At 39.4% G+C, this 13332-nt stretch overlaps 1 protein-coding gene across 1 annotated transcript; it reads left to right on the top strand.

Annotated features, from left to right (window-relative positions):
* The first annotated feature begins 233 nt into the window (after positions 1-233).
* On the top strand, positions 234-10514 carry LOC307133298 (BEN domain-containing protein 6-like). The gene is made up of 7 exons (XM_079828287.1): positions 234-1237; positions 1317-1406; positions 3555-3614; positions 4337-4442; positions 4726-4982; positions 8126-8312; positions 8483-10514. The coding sequence occupies exons 1-7, from the start codon at positions 1136-1138 to the stop codon at positions 8632-8634; spliced, it is 954 nt and encodes a 317-aa protein (XP_079684413.1). The 5' UTR covers positions 234-1135; the 3' UTR covers positions 8635-10514.
* The last annotated feature ends 2818 nt before the right edge of the window (positions 10515-13332 follow it).

Below are 13332 nucleotides of genomic sequence, written 5' to 3'. Positions count from 1 at the left end.
ATAGTCGCCGGCGGGACTTTTATTATGACACGGTTGCCGGCGCCACTTCCTCTTTTCCAGTCATGAGTATGAGGTAACGCAATTCTGTTTATCGTATTAGATATATCTGAGTGTGTTGAAAAGGAAGTTATGACGTTCGCTCGGCGGCTGCTATGATACTTGTTCACACTGCAGTGAGAGTAAATTGTTTCACTGAATAAAACCGGAAACCGAGGGTGACGCAGATATGACGCAATCGACAGGCGACTCCCTCACACGCATAGCTCACACGTCCCGGCTCCTCGGTTAAAATAGCAATTTCTCACGATTTACAAATAGTTGGAAACATTTGGGATATTCTAAGTACTCAACTGAACAAAATATATAACACTGGCCTAGTGGTTTCTGGATATTTTACTGCAAAAATCCTACATAGTTCACCTTTAATTGAATATCATTTCAATAGATGATGACATTTATGATGTTTTTAATGATTATGTCTATGACAGCTGATGATTTTAACTAGGAGTAAGTCAAAATCCATATTTTCAGAGGGATTAAAGACATTTGATGTGTTTAAAACTAGCTACATCTCACGCTATGTTAATTTTGTTAGATAATAGTTTATCAAACATTTTTAATAGGTGTTAACACAAAAATATGGGCTCTGTAATGTCAAAGGACACTAGCCTACTGTATTTTGTGGAATGTGCAAATCAAAGCTGCTATTACTAAATAACAATAACAACAAAACTACAATAGCAAGAGGTTATGAAGATCAAGTGGCTAACTGTTAAATTATTACAAATATTAATCTCGCTTTCATATAAATAGCAGTTGGGTTTTACATTAGGCTAAATGCTTAACTTGCAAATATGTTGCAAGCATCTCATATATCGAACTGCATTCAAGTCATATTAGCAACTGTTAAAACTTTAAGAGTCTTTTTTTATTTATTTATTCTTACACATTTTTACTCGTATTTAAGTGTTTCAAGACACACTCGTGATGTTGACAAGCCAGAGTGTCTTAAACTTTAATCGAAATGCCACGAGCGTGAAAGTCATCAGGCTGTCACGGATCTGCGCGTGGCCATGACCGGCATGATAAAGAACCGGACGCTATTTCGGCGAGGAAAACGGCTAATGGGCGAAAGATGAGGAGAAAAACAATAGCAAAGCGCATCCTGTACAATGGATACGAGGGATACGAAGAGACACCCGAAGACACCGAAGCGAGGGCGAACCACGTCTTCAGTGTATGTAAACATCAACCTTTTGTTGCGTACGTGTCATTGTTTTACAGACACTTGATATAATTATGTGACTGTCTTTCAGCAAGAACCGGCGAAGAGGAGAAAATGGAGAGGACTAAATGGAGAGGACATCTCATCTTATAATGCTGACTATATTAAGTTCAAAACAAAGGTCTGTTCCTTTTTATTGCTGGCTAAATATCAGTTGTGTTTGTGTGTGTGTGTGTGTGTTTAGGTAGGTGTGTGCTAGATTAGAATAAATGGCAGTTCTTAATATAACTTACGATTTTAATAATAAGATGTAATAAAACAATACAACATGAAATGTAAAAATGATTTACTGCTTCTATGTGATGTGGGAGCTTTTAAATTATTTATTTATTTGTTAATTTATTTCAGACTTGCTGTAGCCTATCTGTAGTTTAATGAGGGTTAATAGCATCACTTATAGGCTACAGTAAAAATGAAGACACTAGAGGCTTCATTTGGATTTCCGCAGATTGACACTGGCAGAACCCTCTGGAGGACCTTTAGGCAGCATTTCAGAAAAGGAAATCAGTTCTCTGAGGAACTTACATGATGGAACCCGCACAAGTTCCTGCAAGAAATACTGTCATCAGTTCCTCCAGGAATCCACACATGAAGGGAACGTTCTGATGCACTTGAAATATATTGAAGTTTGTAATAACAGGAGTACATAGGATATCTGAGGCATCTTTATCAGGATAGAGGATCTTTGGTTCTGCCAATGTGAGGGAACCTCAAATAGGCTATCTTTTAATTTGTACATTGTTAGCAAATGTATGGGACAAGACCCACCCACTTTTTACGATCAATGATATTTTGAAATTTTTTTAATTAAAAGTTAAAAATAACCCATGTTGGGTTGAAAATGGACTAACCCAGCAATTGAGTTGTTTAAACCCAGCATTTGTTTTTTTTTAACCCTGCGGTTGGGTTAAATGTTTGCTTAAAACAACCCAATTGCTGGGTTAAAACAACCCAATTGCTGGGTAAATCCATTTTCAACCCAACTTGGGTTATTTTTAACCCAGCATTTTTTAGACCGTACCCCTAACCGATAAACACTTATTATTAAACATGTTAGACGCTTTATTCTTTTCTAATATTTTCCTAATTTTTATTGAAAATAAATGCCTTTCCGATCTGATATGTGATGGGAAAAGGGAGTCGAGTGAGTTCGGCAAAAGGTGGATTTGAACCTCGGTTCGATTTGCATCAAAACATCATACCATGCGTCTTACCCTTACACTATTGCTGCCCTCAATAATGTGATGATTTCCGTAATTTTGTCTTTCCCAAGCAGACGTTTAGCAAACAATATTTGTACTTAATGTAAATGGAATCTACTCCAGTAAATTTTGTTTGAGAGAGGACCAACCCACTTTTTTTTTTTTGCTTCCGACGCCCATTATATTTTTAACCCTTAAATGCATGAATGTTTTGCCAATCATTCTTACATATTCGGGTCTTTAGCGACCCGGACCTATTTCTAACACAGATCGATCTCTACCTGTTGCAGAAATATAAAACTCTCCTGATATTAGAGTAATGCATATTTTGTTACCTTTTTGAGCTTGGAAGGGTTCAGTTTTAGCAGTTTTATACCTTCATCACTGTCCTCGTCAGAGCTCATTTCCCAGTACATTCAGCATCTCAAACATATTCTCAAAACTATAATTTTCAACATCTTCAAAATCAATATTTTGATCGCTGACAGCTTCTTCACCAGATCAAGTGACAGTGGCACTAATATTTGATTGAGTTCTGCACTTGATCTGCAGTAAATCGCTGAGCCATTTCAAGTTTTGCTGATGATTCTTCCTATTCTTTTGTTTTCTGCCTGCGGTAACTATGAGTGAAACGTCTCTTCATCATTGTGTATCAGACATTGCCACCATGTGGAAGAAAGGTGAATTGCGTTTATTCAGTCATCAAATATTCAATTGTTTTTGTGCAGGAAAAGTATACTTATACTATTACACACCGAGGGTCATTATCGACCCTATACACATTTTTTAAAATAAACAATCAATTGGAAAAGAGGCATTCTTATATATATATATATATATATTTCTTGTTATATTGTTTATAATGAATTGATTTGAGAAATACTAGGTTGATGTCTAACTTTAATAAAATGAATGAGGAGGAGGGTAGGGAATGACGTCCCGGGTCACTAAAGACCCAAGGTATGCGTTTAAGTGTTAAGTTACAAAGCAAACCAGAACCACTGTATTTTTTACCCCCTAGAGTAAACAACAGTCATTTTATTTTATTTTTGTTTGCTCTCAAACAGGCTTTTGAGGTTGACAAGCCCCTTGGAGATGCAACAAGGGATGCAGATTATACTATGGAGGTAGTAACTTTATTAAAAATCTAATATTTCATTTGCTGCTTTAATTAAGGCGTCTTAATTTTAAACATCTATGGTTTAGAGCCAAAAAGCAAATTCCACTTACACTCTTTTGGCTCTAGCCTGACAAGCCAGACCCACATCAAGATGTTGGGTCTGGGAACACTCCATTGGCAGGGCTCAATATGAGGGGCGGGATAAATGGTTGTCTTTCAAATTCCCTCTGCACGCAATAGGATAGTGCTACAACCAACCAGAGCAACGAAGAAGGTGAAGCGGAGCTAGTTGATAGAATAAACTTTCTCCGTATCCGGTCAGCAAAACTCCGAACACATCTTTCTTTTTTTAGAATTACTTCAGTGCCGTTCTTCAGTCTTCCAGAGTCGTGGCCAAAGTCGATTCGAAAGACCGCTGTTCGCCAACTTCTTTGTTTACAAGTAGCACGCGGAACCGCTGCAACTCTGCCGTCATTATGTTAAGCCCGCCCACCGACTCTATACACGATGTGATTGGCCTGACTAGAGTTGGGTTTTTCCAGCTTGCAAGCCAACGGAGAGTTGCTAGACGACCCTGGCTGCAAATTACATTTAGTCTAGATTTCAAGGCTATTTTGGCTCTAAACACAATCACAGTTATTTTTGGTAAATTGTTGATACTAGTTTGAACCCATTTGTCCTCATCAGTGTCTATGCTATTATAATGTGTTGTGTATTATCTCCTTTCAGGTGCTCGGAAGCCTCCAATCATGTTCAAGGGCGGAGCTTATCGCCATGGTGCTCAGTATGCAGAGGGAGATGGACGGCCTTCGAGAGCAAATCAGGAGCCTAACAGGTAAAGTGCCCCCTCTGGGTTTTTTTTTTTTTTTTTTTTTTGAGAAATCCATTTCTATTCAAAGGGAAAGATGTGCACCAAGCTGAAATCTTGCCAAAAACCGACTCATTCACAGCCCATTTCATGTTTCAAGATCATTTCAGTTTGAGGAAAAGTTCAGCTCGGTTCATGAGGAAACTTTGTGTCAAAAAAAGATTTAGTATCACTGTGGTGTGCCATGTTACACAACAGGTTAACACTTGTGAGACAATTTCAAACTAAATTCATACTTTATCTTTTACAGCTTGTGGGAAGTTGGCTCAGACACTTGAAGAGTTGATCGAGAGGAGTGATAGATGGCTGTGCGGCAGCCACGAAGCTGCAACTCCCAGCATTCCAAGGGAGCCCGAGAGAAGCAGGCCACCCAGTCACATTTCTCCTCCAACAGTGCTTAGTGGAAGAACAGATGAATGTGCAAGTTCAGAGCAGCAGGGGTGTGGTCAGTATGAGGTCACACAAACAATGCAAACGCAAAGGAATGGATCGCTTCTGGAACAAAAAGTAAGAGTTACATATTAGGTGCCGCTGTAATCAGTTTCAGAACTTGTCCAGAAAACAAAAAGTGTTTTATCCTCAATTGCTGTTTTCTTCTACTTTTTCCAATTATAATTGATCTAATAATAGATCAATCTGCTGGTTATTTCTTAGGTAATCAGACATAATGCCTGATGTCCTCCTTAAACAATGTGAAAAGTAATGTAGTCCAAAAATGGTTAAAGTGAAGGTTACAATATAAAATGGTTAAAGGGGACATATAACACACACCGTATCTGCCAATCTCCTGTTAATCTTGAGTACCTAGAGTAGTATTGCATCCTTCATATCTCTGAAGAGTCTTCAGTTTTAGCATATTTATAAAAGACGATGCTGTGCCGATTCTGAACTTGTGAAGGCATGCAGTGGGCGGAGCTAAAGAATCTCGAGCACACACACACTCCCTGGATAACTTTGGATTCACTATATGTTCGTGTTGTTGACATTATATGCACTTACGTGTGCCGATTGCCAACAAAACACAGACATTTGATGCATTTTCACTCACCGCCTGCGGTTTCGACTCATGACCGGGAACAAACAAACACACTTGCAGAACTCCGTTGCTGCGCCGGAAAAACAAACTGCATCCACTGTTTCCTTAACGCTGGGTTATTTGGGAAGCTGAACAAAGTTATATTTCCCTCACAACCAAAACCACAGTAATGTTTAGTGACATTGTTGATTTTGTGGTCTAAAAACAAAATTACAGTGCTGCCGATGGCTCCTGTAACCCGAACAAAGCTTGTTGTTGCTCTAGTTCTGGTTGATGTGCGTACGCGCATATCCGGGAGAAGTGCCCATACAAGGAATTCCAAATTCCGTCATAAAGGACCATACTCGCAAAAATTTGACGAAACTTGTTTGAATCCTGAAGGAGTGTGTATTTGCACACACATAACCAAACGTAAATCCAGGCCTGGTCCTCTCTCGTCCTTCACTAGTGTCGCTCGTCCTTATATGCCTCCGGGCTCCCTCATGAGAGGACTCGCAGGTGACGCTCACTCTCAATCACGCACAGGTCTCGCTCGCTCCTCCGATGTCTTTCGCTCGTCAACCTCGCCACAAGCCTCAATTGCTGTTTGTTTTTGTGCTACTTTTCATTGTATGGCTACAATTTATGACCATTTGAATCAATTAATCTGCTTGTTTATTTGATTAACCAGACATCATACCCAGTGCTCTAACATGTTCAAACCATATGCAAATAGAAGTAATGTACACATTGTGTCCAAAAATAGTTAAGTGACATAGTTAAATAGTTAAAAAAAAGATTTATATATATATATATATATATATATATATATATATATATATATATATATATATATATATATATATATATATATATATATATATATATATATATATATATATATATATATATATATATATATATATATATATACATACACTCACCTAAAGGATTATTAGGAACACCATACTAATACTGTGTTTGACCCCCTTTCGCCTTCAGAACTGCCTTAATTCTACGTGGCATTGATTCAACAAGGCACTGAAAGCATTCTTTAGAAATGTTGGCCCATATTGATAGGATAGCATCTTGCAGTTGATGGAGATTTGTGGGATGCACATCCAGGGAACGAAGCTCCCGTTCCACCACATCCCAAAGATGCTCTATTGGGTTGAGATCTGGGGACTGTGGGGGCCATTTTAGTACAGTGAACTCACTGTCATGTTCAAGAAACCAATCCGGGCTTTGTGACATGGTGCATTATCCTGCTGGAAGTAGCCATCAGATGATGGGTACATGGTGGGCATAAAGGGATGGACATGGTCAGAAACAATGTTCAGGTAGGCCGTGGCATTTAAACGATGCCCAATTGGCACTAAGGGGCCTAAAGTGTGCCAAGAAAACATCCCCCACACCATTACACCACCACCACCAGCCTGCACAGTGGTAACAAGGCATGATGGATCCATGTTCTCATTTTGTTTACGCCAAATTCTGACTCTACCATCTGAATGTCTTAACAGAAATCGAGACCCATCAGACCAGGCAACATTTATCCAGTCTTCAACGGTCCAATTTTGGTGAGCTTGTGCAAATTGTAGCCTCTTTTTCCTATTTGTAGTGGAGATGAGTGGTACCCGGTGGGGTCTTCTGCTGTTGTAGCCCATCCGCCTCAAGGTTGTGCGTGTTGTGGCTTCACAAATGCTTTTCTGCATACCTCGGTTGTAACGAGTGGTTATTTCAGTCAAAGTTGCTCTTCTATCAGCTTGAATCAGTCGGCCCATTCTCCTCTGACCTCTAGCATCAACAAGGCATTTTCGTCCACAGGACTGCCGCATACTGGATGTTTTTCCCTTTTCACACCATTCTTTGTAAACCCTAGAAATGGTTGTGCGTGAAAATCCCAGTAACTGAGCAGATTGTGAAATACTCAGACCGGCCCGTCTGGCACCAACAACCATGCCACGCTCAAAATTGCTGAAATCACCTTTCTTTCCCATTCTGACATTCAGTTTGGAGTTCAGGAGATTGTCTTGACCAGGACCACACCCCTAAATGCATTGAAGCAACTGCCATGTGATTGGTTGATTAGATATTTGCATTAATGAGAAATTGAACAGGTGTTCCTAATAATCCTTTAGGTGAGTGTATTAAGAAATTTAATTTGAAAGCAGCAGAACAGTTTAAATAACCAAAATTACCAAACTACGAACTAAGTGTAATAAGGTTTGGATATATATTATGCATTAATTAAAATATGGCTCATGTAAAAATATATCATTACCTGCATTGCATAAACGATTTCAAGTTCAGTTGTGGTTCATTTAAAACTAAAATGCGATGTTTAACAACTAATATTTGATTTAGTTGCCTGCACAATCTTTGTGAAAGTCTAACAATGGCAAAAGCATTTAATCACATACTTTTAGACTGCGTTGTTTTTCTTAGTATAAAATGCTTACATTATAAGATCAGTATCATGACATTAAACATGTTTTTTAGTAAATGCATTTTTCACGACTTACTGACAGGGTTTCTTCATGCGCAATGCAAACACCTGACTAATCAATAATTACATTTATTGTAGATTATCAGTTTTAAAAGTGAGTTGCAGCAACTTTTTTTGTTCCTCAAGGTTATCACTGCTGATCTTCTGGAGCGCTGCAACACAGGGACCACCGCTCAGAAACTTACCAATGACCTGCTGCGCAGCCTGTACGACAGAGACTGTCTGGCTTCTCACTCAATCTCAGGCATCGTTAACAGCAAGCGAGGGATGCCTAAGCCAGCTCTTCCATCACATGAGATCCAGGCCATCCTGAGTACGTATAAGGGACGATTTGTAACAAGTTCTGAACAGTAGGCGTCCTTTAGTTAGTTTGAGAATTCATTCAGTTCCATTTCATTAACTGCAATCAGGCCATTGTGAAGTTTTTGATTAATTGTGGTCTCAAGTTTGCAGTTTTGATTACCAGTGAAACATTTTCCACAGGGACAGTGCAGCGGTTCTTCCCTGGAAAGACAGATTCAGAAATAAAGGGCTACATTCGACAGAAGCTTCAGAATGAGGCCAAGAGACTTCGGAAAAGGCCACACCCAGCTGATGGTCCAGTGGAGGAGCCAGGAACAACGTTTGAGCATTGAGTGTTGACTTACTTCGGACATCCCCAGTGAACTTAGTTCAAGAATTCCAAATTCTGTTATTAAACGTAATAGTTCAGCCAAGTTTTATCATCATTTACTCAGTTTTCATTTATTTCAGTTCCAAACCCGTATGCATACAGGTTTCGAACGAAATGAGGGTGAGTAAATTATGACAGAATTTTCATTTTGAGTAAGGCCGCACAATTAATCGAAATAAAACCAAAATCATTGTATGGCTTAGTGTGATTATCAAATCTCGAAGACTGCGATTTAATTACATAAATATATGCGCCGTGTGTTTCAGAGTATTCATTTACACGGGAGCAGCTCATGATTTGGGGCCTCATTTATAAAACTTTACGTAGATTTCACCCTGAAAGTGTGCGTATGCACAAAAGCTAGATTATGCTAGAACCTGCACAAAATTCCCAGTCAGCGGAAGATTGTGCGTACATGCATCTCCACCCCCCCCCCCCAAATAATCATATATGGAGCGTACAACGCCTAGTTTTCACTATGCTTAACGTTATCTTCATATCATTTGCATATGCATATTTATCCAAGTGATACCATGTTTAAAGGTACAAGATATTAGGAAAATATGAGATACAGATGTGCCACCACATTACATTGCTAAAAATCATTCAGTAGCCTATCCTTGCCTAGTTTTTCTCAATATTTTCCACTGGTCAAATAGTATTTTAAATTGCTTTATATTTTTAATGGAAACAGATAGGCATTACTGATCATTTCTCGCATGAAAATATTTTCTCTGGCCATGAGTTCTGTTATTATCATGTGGTTATAGCGATCCTCGCTGTAGTTAAAACCTTAAAGCACAGCTTGCCACAGGAAAAGCATTCAAAAGCATTACATCCACTAGAAATATGTCTATTTATTAGAATATAAAAATGTTGTAACCTCTGGGTACTTATTTTATGTAATTTAAGTGCTTAACTCCATTAGTGAGAACGACATATTTAATCTAAATGTGTATATCAGATGTAAAACAGAGTTTAAATCATTCTTTTATTTATTTAAACCATTATTGTGAACATGCACTGTATTTATGATTAGGACTCATAATGAGGATTTAAAGTGGTTTTCCTTCATCTGCTGTCAGTCCCTCAGCTCACCATCTGTGTCGCCAAACTTCTCTGTCTCCATTTTCCCATCAAGTTTGTTTTTATATATTTCAACTTATACGTAGCTACACAATGGTTATAAATGAGGCCCCTGGTGTTTTCAGTGTCTCAGAATTTGTCTATCAGAAAAATCCCAATTAGATTTTTTTCCCAAATCGTGCAGCCCTACTTTTGAGCGAACTATCCCTTTAAGATTGTATTTGCAAGCTGTAGAGTACATGATAAAGATCATAGACACATAGTTTGTCATGTTGATTATACAAAACTGTGACTTTGTATTGATTTCAAATTGCAAAATGAACCCTGGAGTCACAGTTAGAAGTAGATGGAAAACAGTATCTTCGACGTACCTCCAGCATCACTGCCAGACATTATCACACACTGTTTGTCGTGCGCTAAAACTTCGAACGAAGTAGACTAAAGCTGTGAACACAGTGGCAGATGGTTAAGCATCGCTCTCCTGTAAAATTACATGGATGTCACTTGGTAGGGGGGTTACATCGTGATTGATGTAGTTCAGACTTGTGGTATTTTAGTTGATCACATGTTGAAAGTGTGCCCCGGCGTGTAATGTGAATATATTTTTTTGTGTGTAATGTGAAATACGCACGTGCCTCCTATATCGGACTCCTTACTGTGGCCTTATCAGTCAGAAAACGCAGCAGTACAGTTCTCATTTCGAAAGCACTGTGATTATATCCATTAAAAAAACAACAACTGGTCTGTCTTGAATGTGTGGCGTCTTTTTTGTCTTGATTGCAGAATCGACTACTCGTAAACGTACAAGTTTTTTACCTTTCCAGGCAGAAGCACGCAGGCTCCTGAAGGCCAACGGCTGTGTGAGTAAATTAACCCTGCACTCACCAGCTGTATCACCGCACACACCCCTTTTCTGGGGGGAAAAAACACATCACTGAACACATGGCACAAAGGACGGCGTGGGAACTGCATATGGTACATAATCAATAGGCCTTATCGCGCACACACAACCCGAACTGCAGACGCACCAGCATTGGGCTAGACCATTATCAGTGATACATGACCCTAATCCATTTATGTGTCAATGATACAACAGATTGGGGTTCGGGAAAACAGCGGCGCGGCACTGGGGACGATATCTTCACCGATCCAGCCATCTTACAGACCTTGCCTGTATTTCCACTCACTAGACTGCTAACAGCAAATCAATGGGCTTCTTTTGTTTCTGCAGGTTCAGACATTCTCATTGTGTCGTGTTATCGGCGCCGTGGTCTGTGTGTGTGTGTGTGTGTGTGTGTGTGTGTAAATCGCTTTGAATATGCCACCAGGATAGAGGCCTTTCCCAGAATGTTTTCTTTTTGTAATGCGAGGATGTAAACGTTGCGAGGAAGCGAATATTTCAAAAGGCGTTACACTGCGGCCATTTGATCTCTTGAAGGCTCGAGTTGATTTACGCATATGAAAAGTGCTTCAGCTGTATTCGCCAATATTTTCACTGTGCAGTCAAAGAAAACTTCAAAGTTGAAGGTTGGAGCGTTAAACAGTCCTTCGGGCTTGCATCCTTCTCTGAAGGGGCCAACGCAAACACGCCTCGGCCCTCAGTGGGGCTCTCGCTGAACCTGGGTAAAAGCAGCAGGGAGGACAACCGAAATTAAACGTTTGCAGAACGCAGGAGAAACGCCTCCTCCTGTAGGCCCATGTGTTTCCCGCAGAGCTGTAATATGTCATCTGGGCAGCCACTTCGGTGGAGGACATATCCCACAATGCCCTGCAAGGCAGGGTGCCGCGGTACCCGTTGCGGCTCACTAACATGCCTCCACGTGCCATCTTAACTTTTCATTTGTCTTCTTACCTGTCAACCGGAAGAAAAAATTGTTTGAAGCAAATTATCCTCCCCAACAGTTGTAGGTCTGAGCCTTTAAATGACATAGCACTTTTATTCAACAATCCACGAGCATCTTGAGCAGGAAAAGTCTAATTCAATCATCTTAATCCCAGTCATAACATATTGTACGTTTCAGGAACTACTCTGAAATTTAGGATTACATACATACACATTTTCTTGTGTGTAATACAAGCGATCAATATTGCTTCGGTTTTTTTTAATTAGTTTTGCTTGGACCAAACCACTATGGTTTTAGTTTGTTTTCTATTTCTATTCCTATCTTTGTTCTAAGCGTTTTGTTTTGTCTGGTTTTGTCTCGTTTTTTTGTTTGTTTTTATTTCCGGCTTTGTTTTGATTTGTCTGGATCTTTTGTATAATATAAGCCTGTTGTTTAATATAGGGAACTGTTTTTTTTCTCTCTTTTTTTTCCACTTTCCTTTGTTATGTCTTGATCTTTTGTAAAATATAAACTCAAACCAATGTTTTTTCAAGCCCACATTAACGTTTTTTATTTGTTTTGTCTGAATTTGTTTGTATATATAATTGGTTTTAGTTTTGTCTTGTTTTGTTTAGATCTTTTGTATCTTTAAAAAAAGGACTAAACGGCTGTTTTTGTTTTGTTTTTTTGTTTCTTTGCCAAGTTTTGTTTTGTTTTGATCTTGCATTTGTGTAATACAAGATCAAACAGTCATGCTGTGCCTTGACCTTGTACACATATAATTCCAAACAGCTTTTTGTTTGTTTTGTTTGAATCTTTTTTGTATAATTCAAGTAACACAGCTGTTTTTGTTTTGTTTGGGCCTTTTATGTGTATAATATAAGTCCAAACAACTGTTTTTCTTCTGTTTTGTAGCGATCTTGCATTTGTGCAATACAAGATCAAACAGTAGTTTTGACTTGATCTTATGTGTAATGTAGGTCCAAGCAGCTGTTTTGTTTTGTGTTTCTTTGCTTTGCAATACTTTGTTTTGTTTGGTTTTTGCATATGTATAATACAAACCCAGCTGTGTTGCATTGTGGGTTTTTTTAATAACAGACACATTCTTCAATACGACCTCAGTACTGTTTTAATTAGAGGTCTTTGACTCATCTTGGGAATCTTGTTGTTCTGTCTGTCATGGCGGTAGGACAGGGTAGGACCAGCTGTCATGTTTCCAAATCAACAAAGGCTGTTTTTATATGCATTCTCTTGGGCTGAGTGTTATTTTCCACCAGCGAGACTCCATTCGGAAAGACGCAGCGATCTGAGCACAGTTGACATTCATAGTCATGCGTGTAGGAAGAACGTGTTTTTGCGGCTGTTCCTTTCTCTGTGTGTTCTCCCGCTGAGAAGTGCATGTTCAATTAAAGCACAGGGGGTGACCATTGGTCCAAACCAAACAGAACACGCATACGGCAGCCGCGAACGCACGGGAGAGGCTCTGGATGGTCAGTTGTCAGGGCAACACGGCCCCTGGAGAGGGACGAGGGTGAGGCAAACACCTGCCCTACTCTGATCTGTGGGGAATTACTCTGACTGAGAGCAGATGAGCATCCTTAAAACTGAGAGAGCGAGCGTGAACGAGCGAGGAGAGGAGGAAAAGCCAGGCGAAAATGCGAGCATCTGTCCAATGAGAAGAGTGGAATTTATTTATTATCAGGAGGAAGAGGTGGTTCCATGGGGTGGTTTGATTAATGTCCAACCCTCCA

Source organism: Gobio gobio, assembly GCF_949357685.1.
Source record: "Gobio gobio genome assembly, chromosome: 1".
Classification (NCBI taxonomy): domain Eukaryota; kingdom Metazoa; phylum Chordata; class Actinopteri; order Cypriniformes; family Gobionidae; genus Gobio; species Gobio gobio.
This window is presented reverse-complemented; position numbering and strand designations above follow the sequence as displayed.

Coding starts and splice junctions, on each gene's coding strand:
- LOC307133298 (XM_079828287.1), top strand. CDS start 1,136: ATGAGGAGAAAAACAATAGCAAAGCGCATCCTGTACAATGGATACGAG. Junction 3,615..4,336: donor ATGCAGATTATACTATGGAG/GTAGTAACTTTA, acceptor ATCTCCTTTCAG/GTGCTCGGAAGCCTCCAATC. Junction 4,983..8,125: donor GATCGCTTCTGGAACAAAAA/GTAAGAGTTACA, acceptor TTGTTCCTCAAG/GTTATCACTGCTGATCTTCT.